Source organism: Chroicocephalus ridibundus, chromosome 2, assembly GCF_963924245.1.
Source record: "Chroicocephalus ridibundus chromosome 2, bChrRid1.1, whole genome shotgun sequence".
NCBI classification, from domain to species: domain Eukaryota; kingdom Metazoa; phylum Chordata; class Aves; order Charadriiformes; family Laridae; genus Chroicocephalus; species Chroicocephalus ridibundus.
The window spans coordinates 50,369,088-50,381,165 of NC_086285.1; the positions used below are offsets into that span (position 1 = coordinate 50,369,088).

At 50.1% G+C, this 12,078-nt stretch overlaps 1 protein-coding gene across 1 annotated transcript; it reads left to right on the top strand.

Moving 5' to 3' along the window:
• The first annotated feature begins 453 nt into the window (after positions 1-453).
• LOC134510631 (C-C chemokine receptor type 8-like) lies at positions 454-4,416 on the top strand. The gene is made up of 3 exons (XM_063323924.1): positions 454-529; positions 617-685; positions 1,875-4,416. The coding sequence occupies exons 2-3, from the start codon at positions 632-634 to the stop codon at positions 2,949-2,951; spliced, it is 1,131 nt and encodes a 376-aa protein (XP_063179994.1). The 5' UTR covers positions 454-529; positions 617-631; the 3' UTR covers positions 2,952-4,416.
• The last annotated feature ends 7,662 nt before the right edge of the window (positions 4,417-12,078 follow it).

The following is a 12,078-nucleotide window of genomic DNA, read 5'->3' on the forward strand; positions in this document are numbered from 1 at the left end:
TCCAACTTAAGTGATTCTATGATTCTATGATCAGTTCCCTTGGGTATTTCTGGCTGTATGTGGGTGGGTGCAGGGGGAAGGTGCCTTCCAACAGAAAATGTCAAAGCAAACATGGTGTCCTTTGCCATCGCTGGCTATTGGCAGCATTGGGCCATCCCCCACAGACGTCTTCCCTGAACTTCCTTGGAGCAGAGGAGAGGCAGCAGCGCTTCCTCTCCCAGCCACGGGGGATGCAGAGCAAGTGCTGCAGGTGAGGGATGAGGGCACTTTGCAGACGCGTGGGGGAAATTGCACATCTCTTCCACTGACGTTCGTATCAATGCTCAAAGTGAAAAGACATAGATCATTTAGAAGATAAACCTGACACATTTCCTTTTCTCTAGGTGTCAACTAAAGAGGTGAACTCATTGGCTTGGGTTTTATACATCTTTAATGTAACACGTATCACCCAGAGGAAAAGGCATTTTATGACTGTGCACTGCTACAGTGAGGACCTTGCCTGTGACTTGTGATTGCAACATAAGCTAAGGTAAATCCTGACGACATATATGTGTGAAGGTATGCCCGCTTCTTGAAAATCTGTGATATAAAGGCTCTCTTTTTTTCACACTTTCAGACGCAGTGTTGGATTATGGAAGGGAACTTGATGTACCTGCTGGACGAGGGGAACTCTGAAAATGTGTCGGTGAGTCATTCCTTGCCGGGCTGCTGCCCTGCAAGCTGAGGCCAGTAGCACATCTGAGGGGTCCAGTTTTGCCTAAGGGGACACATAGTACCTGGTAGGGACGGCGAGGGTTTAGAAGAAATCAGTGTGATTGTTGGTCTCTGAAAAAAACAGTGAGTTTTTGGCTGATGAGATCGGGCCATATGCTGCCACCCATCTTCTTTAGCTGTTTGCTGTCACAGGTGTGTGACAGGGATGTGGTGGTTGGTGCTGGGAGTCTGCGAGGGGCCGGGGAGCAGGGAAAGGGAATGTCACTGCTGCTGGTGCATCCTGACAGGTGCCAGGCGAGCAGAGCCGCTGGTGTTGAAAGGAAATCCAGCAGTTCCCATTAGCGGAGTAAAGTCTTGGTGAACATGAGCTGCTGCCAGCAGTGGTTTGTGCTGGCACAGGCCAAGAGGGCAAAGTTCCTGCTGGGGAGGGGGGAAGAAGGGGCAGAAACCCCCATGTGCTCTTTGTGAAGTTGCCCCTCAGGCCAGAGCTGCTACCGCTGATCTCACTTGGGCTGGAGAGAGCATGCAACGTGCAGCACCCACTGGTGTCCTGTACATGCTGGTGCCTTTACAGCTGAAAACCTGCTAGAACCACGTGGGAATGCTCTGCAAAAGTAACTTGTCCCACAACGGGCATTTCTGGCACTCAGCTAAGTGGAAATGCAGCTTTTAGGAGATGAATGTTTACATGGCAGTTCCTCCCTGAGCACTGCTCCCTTTCTCCTTTCTGAAGGAAACATGGAATAGGACCCCGAAACCTTTGTCAGGGGCTCTCAGCCCCATGGCCATGCCCATTTCGTTGCTGGTTTGTGGATGCTCCCTGGCTCTGGCCCCGGTAGCCCACCACATCCACCTGGACTGCAGGCACAGGGCTGGGCACCCCACATGGAGCCAGTGTGGGGATACTAGTAACCTCTGGTTTACCACCACAGCTGCATTTTCCTTGGTCTTCTATGCCCTTCTGGTGCAAGAACCTCATCCAGGATCTTGCAGGGGAGGACTAGTCACTCATGTTTATTCCTCAGTTGCATCCTGCAACACAGCTGAGACAAAGTTGTTTTGTCCTCATGCAGCTTGGTATGAGCTGACTTGTACCTAGTATATTTACTAAGAGGGTAATTTGGGATTTGGGCCTCATGAACTTCATTGTCCTTGAACAGGTGGGTTACATGTCATCAACATCTAACTCCTCTGCAGCCTATGAATATGGCTTCTACCCAGAACTGGACGTCAGCTGTGATCTTGAAAATATTCTACCATTTGCATCTACCTTTTTTCCAGTGCTGTACTCCCTGCTCTTTGTTACTGGTCTCGTGGGAAATGCTTTGGTCGTTTGGGTCCTAACAGTCTTCAAGAAAGTCAGGGCCATGACTGACGTGTATCTGTTGAACCTCGCCATCTCTGACCTCCTCTTTGTTTTCTCCCTCCCCTTCTTGGTTCAATACTCCATCAGGAGACAATGGACTTTTGGAAATGCGATGTGTAAAATCATCAGCTCAGCTTACTTTATTGGTTTCTACAGCAGTGCCTTCTTCATAACCATCATGAGCATCGACAGGTACTTGGCCATTGTCCGGTCTGTCTACGCTCTACAGGTTCGGACAACTGCCTATGGGGTTATTACCAGCCTGGTCCTTTGGGCAGTTGCCATTTTAGCGTCAGCACCAGACCTAATTTTTTTCCAGGAAATGAATGACAATAACCAGACTAAGTGCATCCCTCACTATCCTGACAGCAGCAACGGCTGGAAGACTTTGAGTAATTTTGAAGTCAATGTCCTGGGGTGGCTGATTCCGGTTGGTGTCCTCATTTTCTGCTACTACAGCATCTTGAAAAACCTTCAGAAGTGCCATACTCAAAACAAGTACAAAGCAATGAAACTGGTTTTTATTGTTGTCATTGTGTTCTTCCTCTTCTGGACCCCCGTGAACATTGTGCTTTTTATGGACTCTCTGAGGAACATGTATATCATTGACGACTGCCAGACAAGCCAAAGGCTAGACTTAGCCATGGAGCTGGCTGAGGCGTTGTCCTTCATCCACTGCTGCCTCAACCCAGTCATCTACGCCTTTGTGGGTGAGAAGTTCAAGAAGCATCTTTGTGAAGCTTTCAGAAAATACACACGTTTTCTGTTGGTCTGCAAAGACTACAGTGCTTTTGATGGTCGCAGTCTGGACAAGCATTCCTCTCTGCACGTGACGTCTTCACAGTCGTCTTTTGTTGGCAGTGTCTTGTAGAGCTATGAGTCAAAAACTTTCATCCTGAACAGGTGACCTGAAGTTGAGAAATTGTCCCAGCAGGGCATCCACAAGGATGCACTGTTTGGGCAGCCTTTTAGGACAGGAATCACAGAATCATAGAATGATTTGGGTTGGAAGGGACCTTAAAGATCATCTAGTTCCAACCTCCCTGCCATGGGCAGGGACACCTCTCACTAGACCAGGTTGCTCAAAGCCCCATCCAGCCTGGTCTCGAACATTTCCAGGGATGGGGCATCCACAGCTTCCCTGGGCAACCTGTTCCAGTGCCTCACCACCCTGATAGTGAAAAATTTCTTCCTGGTATCTAATCTAAAACTACCCTCTTCCACTTTGAAGCCATTACCACTCATCCTGTCACTACAGGAAAAGTGGAAGCAGCTGCTTGAGCATGCTTTTATCATGGTTGCTTTGGCGTTCTTACTTTTTAGGATCTTTTTTAGCATCTCCCTCCCTTTCCCTTGTCACGTCCTGCCCTGCCTGCTTTGTGAAAGGGAGGCCGAAACTACCATCAGATGCCCACACTATCTGAGCAGCATGGAGAGGTGCCTTAGAAACATTTCTTCCCCCACCTCAGATACCATACTGAAAGGAACTGTTTGTTTCTGAACTCAAGAGACTTGGCTGCTCCTTCCCTTGTCTCAGTAGAGTGGATTGGCTTCATAGGCAGGGATGGAGCTCACAGCAAGAGCGGGAACCCACTCTTTGGAGGGAATTGGTGCCCAAGTTTAAGGCATCCTGCCTGGCTCCCAGTTGACAGATTTGAATGAGGTTTCCAGCCCGGAAAGGGTTTAGTGAGCGAATAACTAGATAAGCAACAAAGAAATAAATGCTATGCATGTGTTTTGTTGAAATCAACATAGAGGAATATCTAGGTATGATCCTGACTCCCTATCTGCTACCAGGGCCTTCCTGGGCTGGAAGGGTTTGGAAGCTGTAGCCTATAAATTACACTGTGGGTGTCAAGAAAAAATCCGTATGGGACGAAATGAGTGGCCTAGGGATGAGCAGGGAAATAGCTACCAAGAAACTTTTTCCACTGAAGAGCGGAAAAAATACTGTGTGTGAATCATTTACCAAAGCTTCCTGTGGACCCACTGGCTGGTGAGCCACAGGCCAGAGCGGTGGCTGCTCTCAGCAGAGCCGCTGGCCAAGGGGCTGGTTGTTCTGCAGATGTCCAAAACAGGATGGAGAGAGGCACAAACAAGGGTAGTACACCATGCATCCTGTAACACAGGTGGTAGCTAAAGCAGACAGCACCGGCTGGTTTGAGTGGCCAGAGGCTCTAGAGATGCCTAAAACCCAGATGACACTCACACTTCCCCATGAGGGAAATTTTTGAACGCTTTAAGCAACCGATGTGCCGGTATCGTCACTGCTCTCGAGCGTGTGACTGGGGTTGACCTCCCAGTTACTGTTCCAACTTGGATTTATATCTGAATGGTTACCCATGCATGTACATATAGCTGTACATATACGTACATATATATATATGTGTACATGTGTGTATATATACACAAACTTGTCTGTATATATACACACACACATATACATGTATATATATATCTGTTTTATATATACAAATATCAATAAATAAATGCAACGGTGTTCTGAAGCTTTTAGTCCTGATCTATTTCTCTCTATAAGATATCACCGTATTTGAAGTTTTATAATAAAGATACTGCATGCAGTGTAATTGCACAATCCTTACACCTCATGGACCTATTTCATTATCATTCTTTCAGCTTGTGCATTTTCTTCTGTCCTGGGCAGTTCTGCAAAACTGACAATCCCTCCAGTTGCCTCTTCTCTCCCTCCTCTCTCTCTCCCCCTCTTCCTCCTTCCCTGGGAAAAAGAAGCAGACAGTAGATTACCTTTTATTCTAGAAATTTAATTTCCTGTAAGAGTCTACCCTTGTAGTGTTTCCACACATTCTGAGTGCCTTTGGGCTTACTTCCTAGAGCAGAGCAGAACAAACCACAAAATAAAATTCTTTTAAACCACCGATCTTCTTCGGATAGGATTTACTATTCTAATGCCTACTCATATTTGCAATCTGCAAGGTACGGTTTTTTGCAAGAACGGGCCAGTAACAGTATGTGTGTTAGAAATAAGTGCTGGCTCATTTGGGCCATGACATATGTTCTCCAAATTGTAAAGCAAAGTCTTTGCCCAGAGGAAAAGGTTCAGCTGCTGCCAAGGTCCTAGCAGCAGGGTCGCAGCCAGGCGCAGCAGTGCAGCTCCTGCCCTTTGGGTGCCTGGCCACCAGGCTTTATTTTTGTATAGGCAAACACTCAGATGCTCGAGAAGGGGATTCACAAAAATTCAGGACAAAGACAAAAGGGTGGTGGGCAGGAGGACAGCACCAGCTATCTTGCTCCGCTGCAGATTCCCAGTGTGAGCCCTCTAGACGGGACTTTGCTCAGCCAAAACACAAGAGACAGGACTGATTTCTGCAGCCATTCTTTGGGGCAGGCACTGGAGTCCGTTTGCCCAAGCTGACAAGAGGATGGCCTTTCCCTGGAGCTGCTGAGCATCTCTGCTAGGGGATATCTACCTCTTTTCCAAGGTGTCAGTGACAGCCATGCAGCTGTTGGAGCAAGACTGAGACCCAGGCCTTCTCCACAAGGGCTGTAACCCCATGGTGTGAGGGCAGCATAAATGTACAGAGCCTTCTTTGCAAAGTCTTTTGCTTCACTAGTTCTTACGAGACTCTAAAGGGCATCTTCCCCCTGCTTCTGCCTCAGCCCCGCTTGCAAAGCCTTCCTCCAGCAGGGAGGATGCTTTCTGCGGCTCAGAGGATCTACTGCCGGAGGCAGCTCCCTTCCTCCATCGCAGCAGCAACACCAGGAGCCCTGAGCTGGACCTGACCTCAGCTTCTCCTCCCAGCCCAGCTGCTTTGAGCTGCTACTGCTGCCTTCCTGTGCAAAGGGGGAAGGTGAGACCCATATCCGGAGGCTGCACAGCTGGCAAAACCTGCCCTGTGTCACTGCGGGTGGCCAGCAGCATCTCTGCAGGTCTCGGAGCTCCTCTCCTTTTTTGAAGGGAGGGGGCTGGGAGCAGTCTGCTGCCCTGCCGGTGTCTGGGAGGGCACTGAGAGCACAGGAGAGCAGGAGGCATCTTCCTGCGTCTGTGCAACCTGCCGGGCAGCACCAGGGGAATGCCAAACTGGTCAAAAGTTTTACAAGAAAAAAAAAAAAGAAAGGTTAATGAAGGGTATTTGTGTCCCACGCCTCTCTTGGCCGAAAGCTGCTCCTGCGCAGGGATGGGGCCTGCATTAGCATGCACAAAACTCACAAAACCCCTGGTAACTGTATCATGTCCAGGATAATCCTGTTTTGTTTTCAGACTCTTGAAAACACTGATTTAATATACCAGTGATGGAGCACCGTGGAAATTACTAACCGTGCCAGGAACAGATCCAGAAAAGATCACAACAGAAAAAAAATAAACATCAATATGGAAGCATCTATGATTGTAACTCTGTAAAACATTTCGGTAAATTATTCTTGACAAGAAAACAGGATAGAAGGAACGAATGGACCTAAAACCAGATAGCAGAAGCTTCAGTGGGCTGATTGCCCAAGAAATTTGGAAATGTGTCCTTAAGGTGAACTTGACTAATTACAATATGAAAACCACTCCTCTAGAAGTTAGGATACCCACCTCCACTAGAAGACCCTCACCCACTGAGTCTGTGCAGTAAAATTAAGAGAGACTGTACCTTTAATTGAAGACAAGGACATTTTACAGCAATCGGCTTCAAGATAAGGAATTATGAGCACCAGTAAAAAGTTGATAAACAATCAATACGTTAATTATGCTAATTTACAGCATATAAACGAGTGACTGTTTCAATGCTGGGTGTGCTAGCTCTGCGAAAATTCACCTTAGCACCCTTTTCTGTGCAGAACTGCTAGTAAATAGCTAATTCCTCGACTCTGTGTGCTATTGGCTTGCACACCGGGTAAATGATCCCATGAGTTTTGGGACAACAACGTGACTTTAGATATTCTGTCTAGGTATAAAAAAAAATAATCAGGAAATAGCAAGCAAATTATATCCTTAGCCTCAATATGTCAAATTTAACTGTAACGCCTGGGCTGACATGTACTTTTGGTTGATATTTGTACCTCAAAGGCAGCAAGTAATGCTGGCAAAGCAAAGCTGCTGCTGCACTACGCCAGTTCTGACGTACGGCTTCTGCCCCTCCGTGCGCTTCTGCATAAATCTGTATTTCTGCTCACTCAGCTGAAATGCCAAAATGTACAGAGCCAGGTCACAGAAATCCCCACCTCAGCAGAGCAGTACCATGTTTTGGGTTCCCACAGCCTCTGCTGACGTGTGCATCTGCTGGGCCTCATGCCAACCCAAAGCCACTCTCGTCTTGTGCCAGCTGGGTCCGATGTGCTTTCCAGCAGTCAGTGCAGCCAGTGTTACCCTGGCGTCAGCAGCTGGGTCAGACTTACCATGTAGGATGAGATATAGGCAAGAGAAGGGTACTACCAAGCAAACAGCGATGTCTGCTGTGTTACCCCTGTAAATACTGGTTTTCTTCACCAGACTCAAGTATCCAGGCAGACTTCCCACTCACATTAATATATATGCGCCATATGCATGCACGCGCGCATCACCAGGACATTTATCCACACACCCCTTCTTCACCTGGCACTCTCCGAGGATGTTCAGTCTCCATAATTCTCCACGTGCCTGGGTGTAGAGAAGGTAAAACACATGAGTTTTGAGAGAAAAGGGCACTCAGACACCACAACCAGCTGAGGTCTTCACATCACATCTGTCCACCATTAGCTGCCCAAATAACCATGCTTGTCCTAGAGGATCCTGCAGCACAGGTTCAGGAGGGGCCTGAGAACAAGGTTATCGTGCTTTCAGCAGTCCGTTTTTTTTCTCCTTTTCCTACAGAAAAAAAAAAGAAAAACCAAACAACCGAAAAAACAAAACCAAAACCAGGGTGTTAACCAATGAAGTGCAGCAGGGCAATCATTCTTCAAAGCCCTAATCTTCTGCTGACCCATACTTGGAGATAAATGTGCTCTTTCCGAAAAACATGAGCACGGTGCCCGGAGGTGTTGCACATGCGAAATGGTCTGCGGGGGCAAAGCACAGCCCACGCTTCAGCTCTGCCAACGGGAGCCAACACACCAAGAAACAGAGCAAAGTGGAGCGTCTATGCTCATCTCCCCATTCCCTGACAGCTCAGCAGCACCTCAGTAACCCAGCACCACGACTGGCAGGGTGTGCGTACCCTCCTCCTCTTCGTCAAAGACACCATTGTCCTCTCTGCCATGGAGGAACAGCCCCAGCCTGACTCATTCCTGAACCTGAACTCTGATGCTGAACTGATAGCTGACTGTGTGGGCTGTTTCAGAAAAAAAAAAAGGGAGATTAATCGTGATCCAAAGGGAAATACCCATCTTAGTACCTATCTCTTGACCCAGCACCCAGCCCAAGGCAAGGGTTGTGTAGGACTTTGCAGAGCAGCAGATAGGTTTGTGGCTGGTGGGGCAGGTTTGAGCCTTTCAGGAAGGCCACACGATGCTGGAGCTTTCTGCACGTTGAAGGGGCACATCTGATGCCCGCCTCTGGGATGGATGTTGCCAGGCTGGATGCAAATCCTTGATGAACTCTAACACGTCATGGGGGATGAGAGGAGATTTCATTTGGGATCTTCAGGAAATGTGTGTCTCCCGCAGCAGGAGGGGATGGATGCAGTGTGCTGTATTCCTGGGCCAGTGACAGCCTGTGCCCTATTGCCACCAATTAAAGTGAATTAAATCACAGTTTGGTTAAAAACATACACATCAATAGGTTCTCTTGTCTTCATGACTAAAGCCGTGCTGAAGCAACATCTCCGTTACCCCTTTCTAAGTTAACAGCAGCAGACAACTATTGGGCCAGCACCCAGCAAATATGCAACAACACAGTAACGCGCATGTATGAAGTGGAACCATCACACATACAGGAATTTCGCTCTGTACATTTTATCTCCTAAATAAAGATGACAGGCTGCCCGAGCGCAAGGAACAAGCAGCCCCAGCAGCACCGAGACAGCTGGGGAGCTGTGAAACACCCAGGCATCTCACAGTGCAGCAGGGACAGAAGCTCACAAGCCATCCCGTGCGGTCGCTGGGACTGAGGGTGACACCTGGGATGCCTCACACCACAAACGTTGTGCTCACGGGAGGTGTTTCACCAGGCCTGAGTGAGAGAGGAGCAGTTTGCACAGAGCCTGCGGCAGGGCATCCTCTGGTGCCTGCGCTGGCTGGCGCAGACACAGCAGCAAAAAGCACCCGCGGAGCCACCGCTGCTGCCTGGACCCACGGCACGGGTGGCTTCACAAGCTTTCCTGGGGTCAGGCTTTGTCCCCCACCACAGATGCCAGAGGGCACCTCCGCTTGCAGCTCACTGAGCTCCATCCCAGGCTTTTCCTATGGGGGAAGCACTGGCCAGAGGAGATGAGATGCCAGCGGGCATCAGACATGGCAGTGGCACAGGCCACCTGTGGGGAGAGAAACAGCCAAATGCCACTGTCAGGAGATGATGGCTGTGTTCTCCATGGCAGCAGGAAGCCCTCCCTGAGGGGAGCCCAAGAACAAGGCAAATTGGTCACCAGACGTGGCGGGAAGGCAGCCAGCGTCCCCCCGTTTGGAGTAGCAGCATGAGATAAATATAACCTTGTTTCTTCTGGACAGAGCTTTAGCAGACAATGTCCTATGGGCACTGCAGAGACAAACTCTCCCAGTTACAGCAGGGTCCTGGTCTGCAGCATGGCAGCACCACGCATCCTGCCTGGAGCGACATGCCTGCTCTAGTGGGTCATTAGGGCAGGGACCTCCTTAGTATGGGCAGCCCTTCCCCAGCTGTGACACAGGGCTGCTAGAGACATCCCCGGGGCATTTTCTTCCCTGTCCCCTCCCTTCATGAGTCTTGCAAGGACACGGCAGTGCTGGATCTCACTGGGGAGCGAGGCAATAGACATAAATGGCTGGTGCCGAGCAGAGCTCCAGAAGAAACTTGACCTCAAGGCGTGAATGTGAGTGCAGTGACTGAGGTTGAACACAGCGACGGACAGAAAGGAAGGACACAGAGCCACGGCCGAACACGGGCTGCCTTTCAGATCATTGAGTCCAACCATCAACCTAACACTGACAAAAACCTTCACTAAACCGTATCTCTAAGCACTACGTCTACCCATCTTTTAAATACCTCCAGGGATGGTGACTCAGCCACTTCCCTGGGCAGTCTGTAATAAATGGGCCTTGTTCCCCAGCACCCAGGTATTCAACTGGGCTGACAGCAAAGAGCCACGATGGGTGGTTTCCTTGGGTCTTTTGTCCACGCTCACTGCAAGGCAGGCTGTGCTCCCCTTCCTCCCCTCCCTCGTAGCATCTGCTAATGTGTCTGCACACCCGTACAACTCTCGCACTGTCCCTGCACACCTTGGTGTCTGGTGTCCGTGCTGCCCTGAGGGATGCTCAGACGTGGTGGTGAGGAGAGAGGGGTGATGCTGATGGAAATGGGCCTGCCAGCTTCAGCTCTCCTGAGCAGCAGGAGGGAGGGAGGGAGGGAGGAGGCAAAGGAGGGAGGGAGAGAGGAAGAAATGGAGGGAGGGAGGAAAGGAGTTTCTTTTTGCAGCACTTTAAATGGCAGCTTGCTGGAGTGTGGCTGCGTGGCCGTTCCTCCTGCCTGGGCGAGCCCAGGAAGGATGGGATGTGATCTGCCAGCCTATGGCTCCCGCTTTTTCGGGTCTTACTGTTATCGTTGGAGCTGACCCCACAAGCAGCACAGCCTGGGCGATGTGCTCTGAGTGATGGGTGTAACTCACGGTACACATGGAAACGGGCAGATCTGAGCGGATCACGTGCACGTCACCAGTCCCAGGGGAGGAGGACACTTCCCCAGGAGACCTGGCTGAGCCTCTGTCACCTCGCCAGGGCAGGAGAGCACCATCCCCATGTGGCAGCTGGAGCAAGGGGAGGCTAACAGATGGCTCGGGAACCAACATGTGGTCACCAAGGCATGAGGGAGCCTAATCACTAAGCTGTTTCAATGCCTTTATCCCTTCAGTGCTATTTCTAATGAGGGGATAAACATTTCTCTTCACTTTTAATACCTGTTTGGGCCACATTCCTTTTGCTTGCAGAAAGCGTGCAAGTCTTCAGCTTTCTCTGGCTCCTCCTTTCACCAGCCCTCAGGCTGAAACATTTTCATCCCTAGACATAGTTTCTCTCTCTCTGTCTCTCTCTCTGAGTAATTTTTGCCTCCCCACCTTTTTAATGAAGAGTAAATGTGTCTCCCACTGGTGGCTGGAAAGCCACCAGAGCTGAGTTGTCTCCTTGCATCTCTCAAGGACAGCGACATGGATGGATGAGGCTCCCTCTGATGGGTTTTCCTGCAGAAACGAGGCACAGAAATAATTTCTGCAAAGGGTTGTGTTTGTATGTGACCAGCTGGTGCCCACAACAGCACCAAAAGCTGCCGGGTGGGCTCTGGGCAGGCAGCAGCTCTGCTGCAGGAGAGCACTGGAAGAACAGGATGCTGCTGCCACAGGGATGCACCACCAGAAGTGCCTCCACCCAGCTGACAGAAAAGACAAGAGAGAGTTTTGGAGGAGAAGTTAAGACAATGGGGGAAAAAAATGTCCAGCAGGGTTCAGTGCAGTCACGGCTATGGTGCCTGTCGTGGTGCTGTGCTGCTGAGACGCACCGGGCAGCGCTGCATCAGAGAGCTCCAGCGGGACCCAGGGGCTCCATCCCTGCTCACTGCCCAGCCTTCACAAGGATTTCTAAAGGATACAGCCTGAACGACACAGCTCCCAGCTCCGTGGCACAATACTGACACCTGGGTGAAAACCAGCTGCCTGGGTTTTGCTCCTGTCCCTCCGCTTGAAATGAACACAGAAGATCCTGGCACGGCTTCAGGCTGGAAGAGCTCTTTCCCGGGACGCGAGCCCGCGTTGCTGCTGTTGCTTTGCTTGAGGAAACAGCGCAAGCGCCCGTTGTAGCTACACCCAGCAACACGGTGCCATCACTGTTCAGCCGAGGCTGGCAGTCTTGGGGAAGAGAACGGACGGCTGCCTTCCCAG

Excerpts from the sequence above, each read along its gene's own strand:
- LOC134510631 (XM_063323924.1), top strand. The coding sequence starts at position 632 with ATGGAAGGGAACTTGATGTACCTGCTGGACGAGGGGAACTCTGAAAAT. Across the intron at positions 686-1,874 it reads GGAACTCTGAAAATGTGTCG|GTGGGTTACATGTCATCAAC; the intron begins GTGAGTCATTCC and ends GTCCTTGAACAG.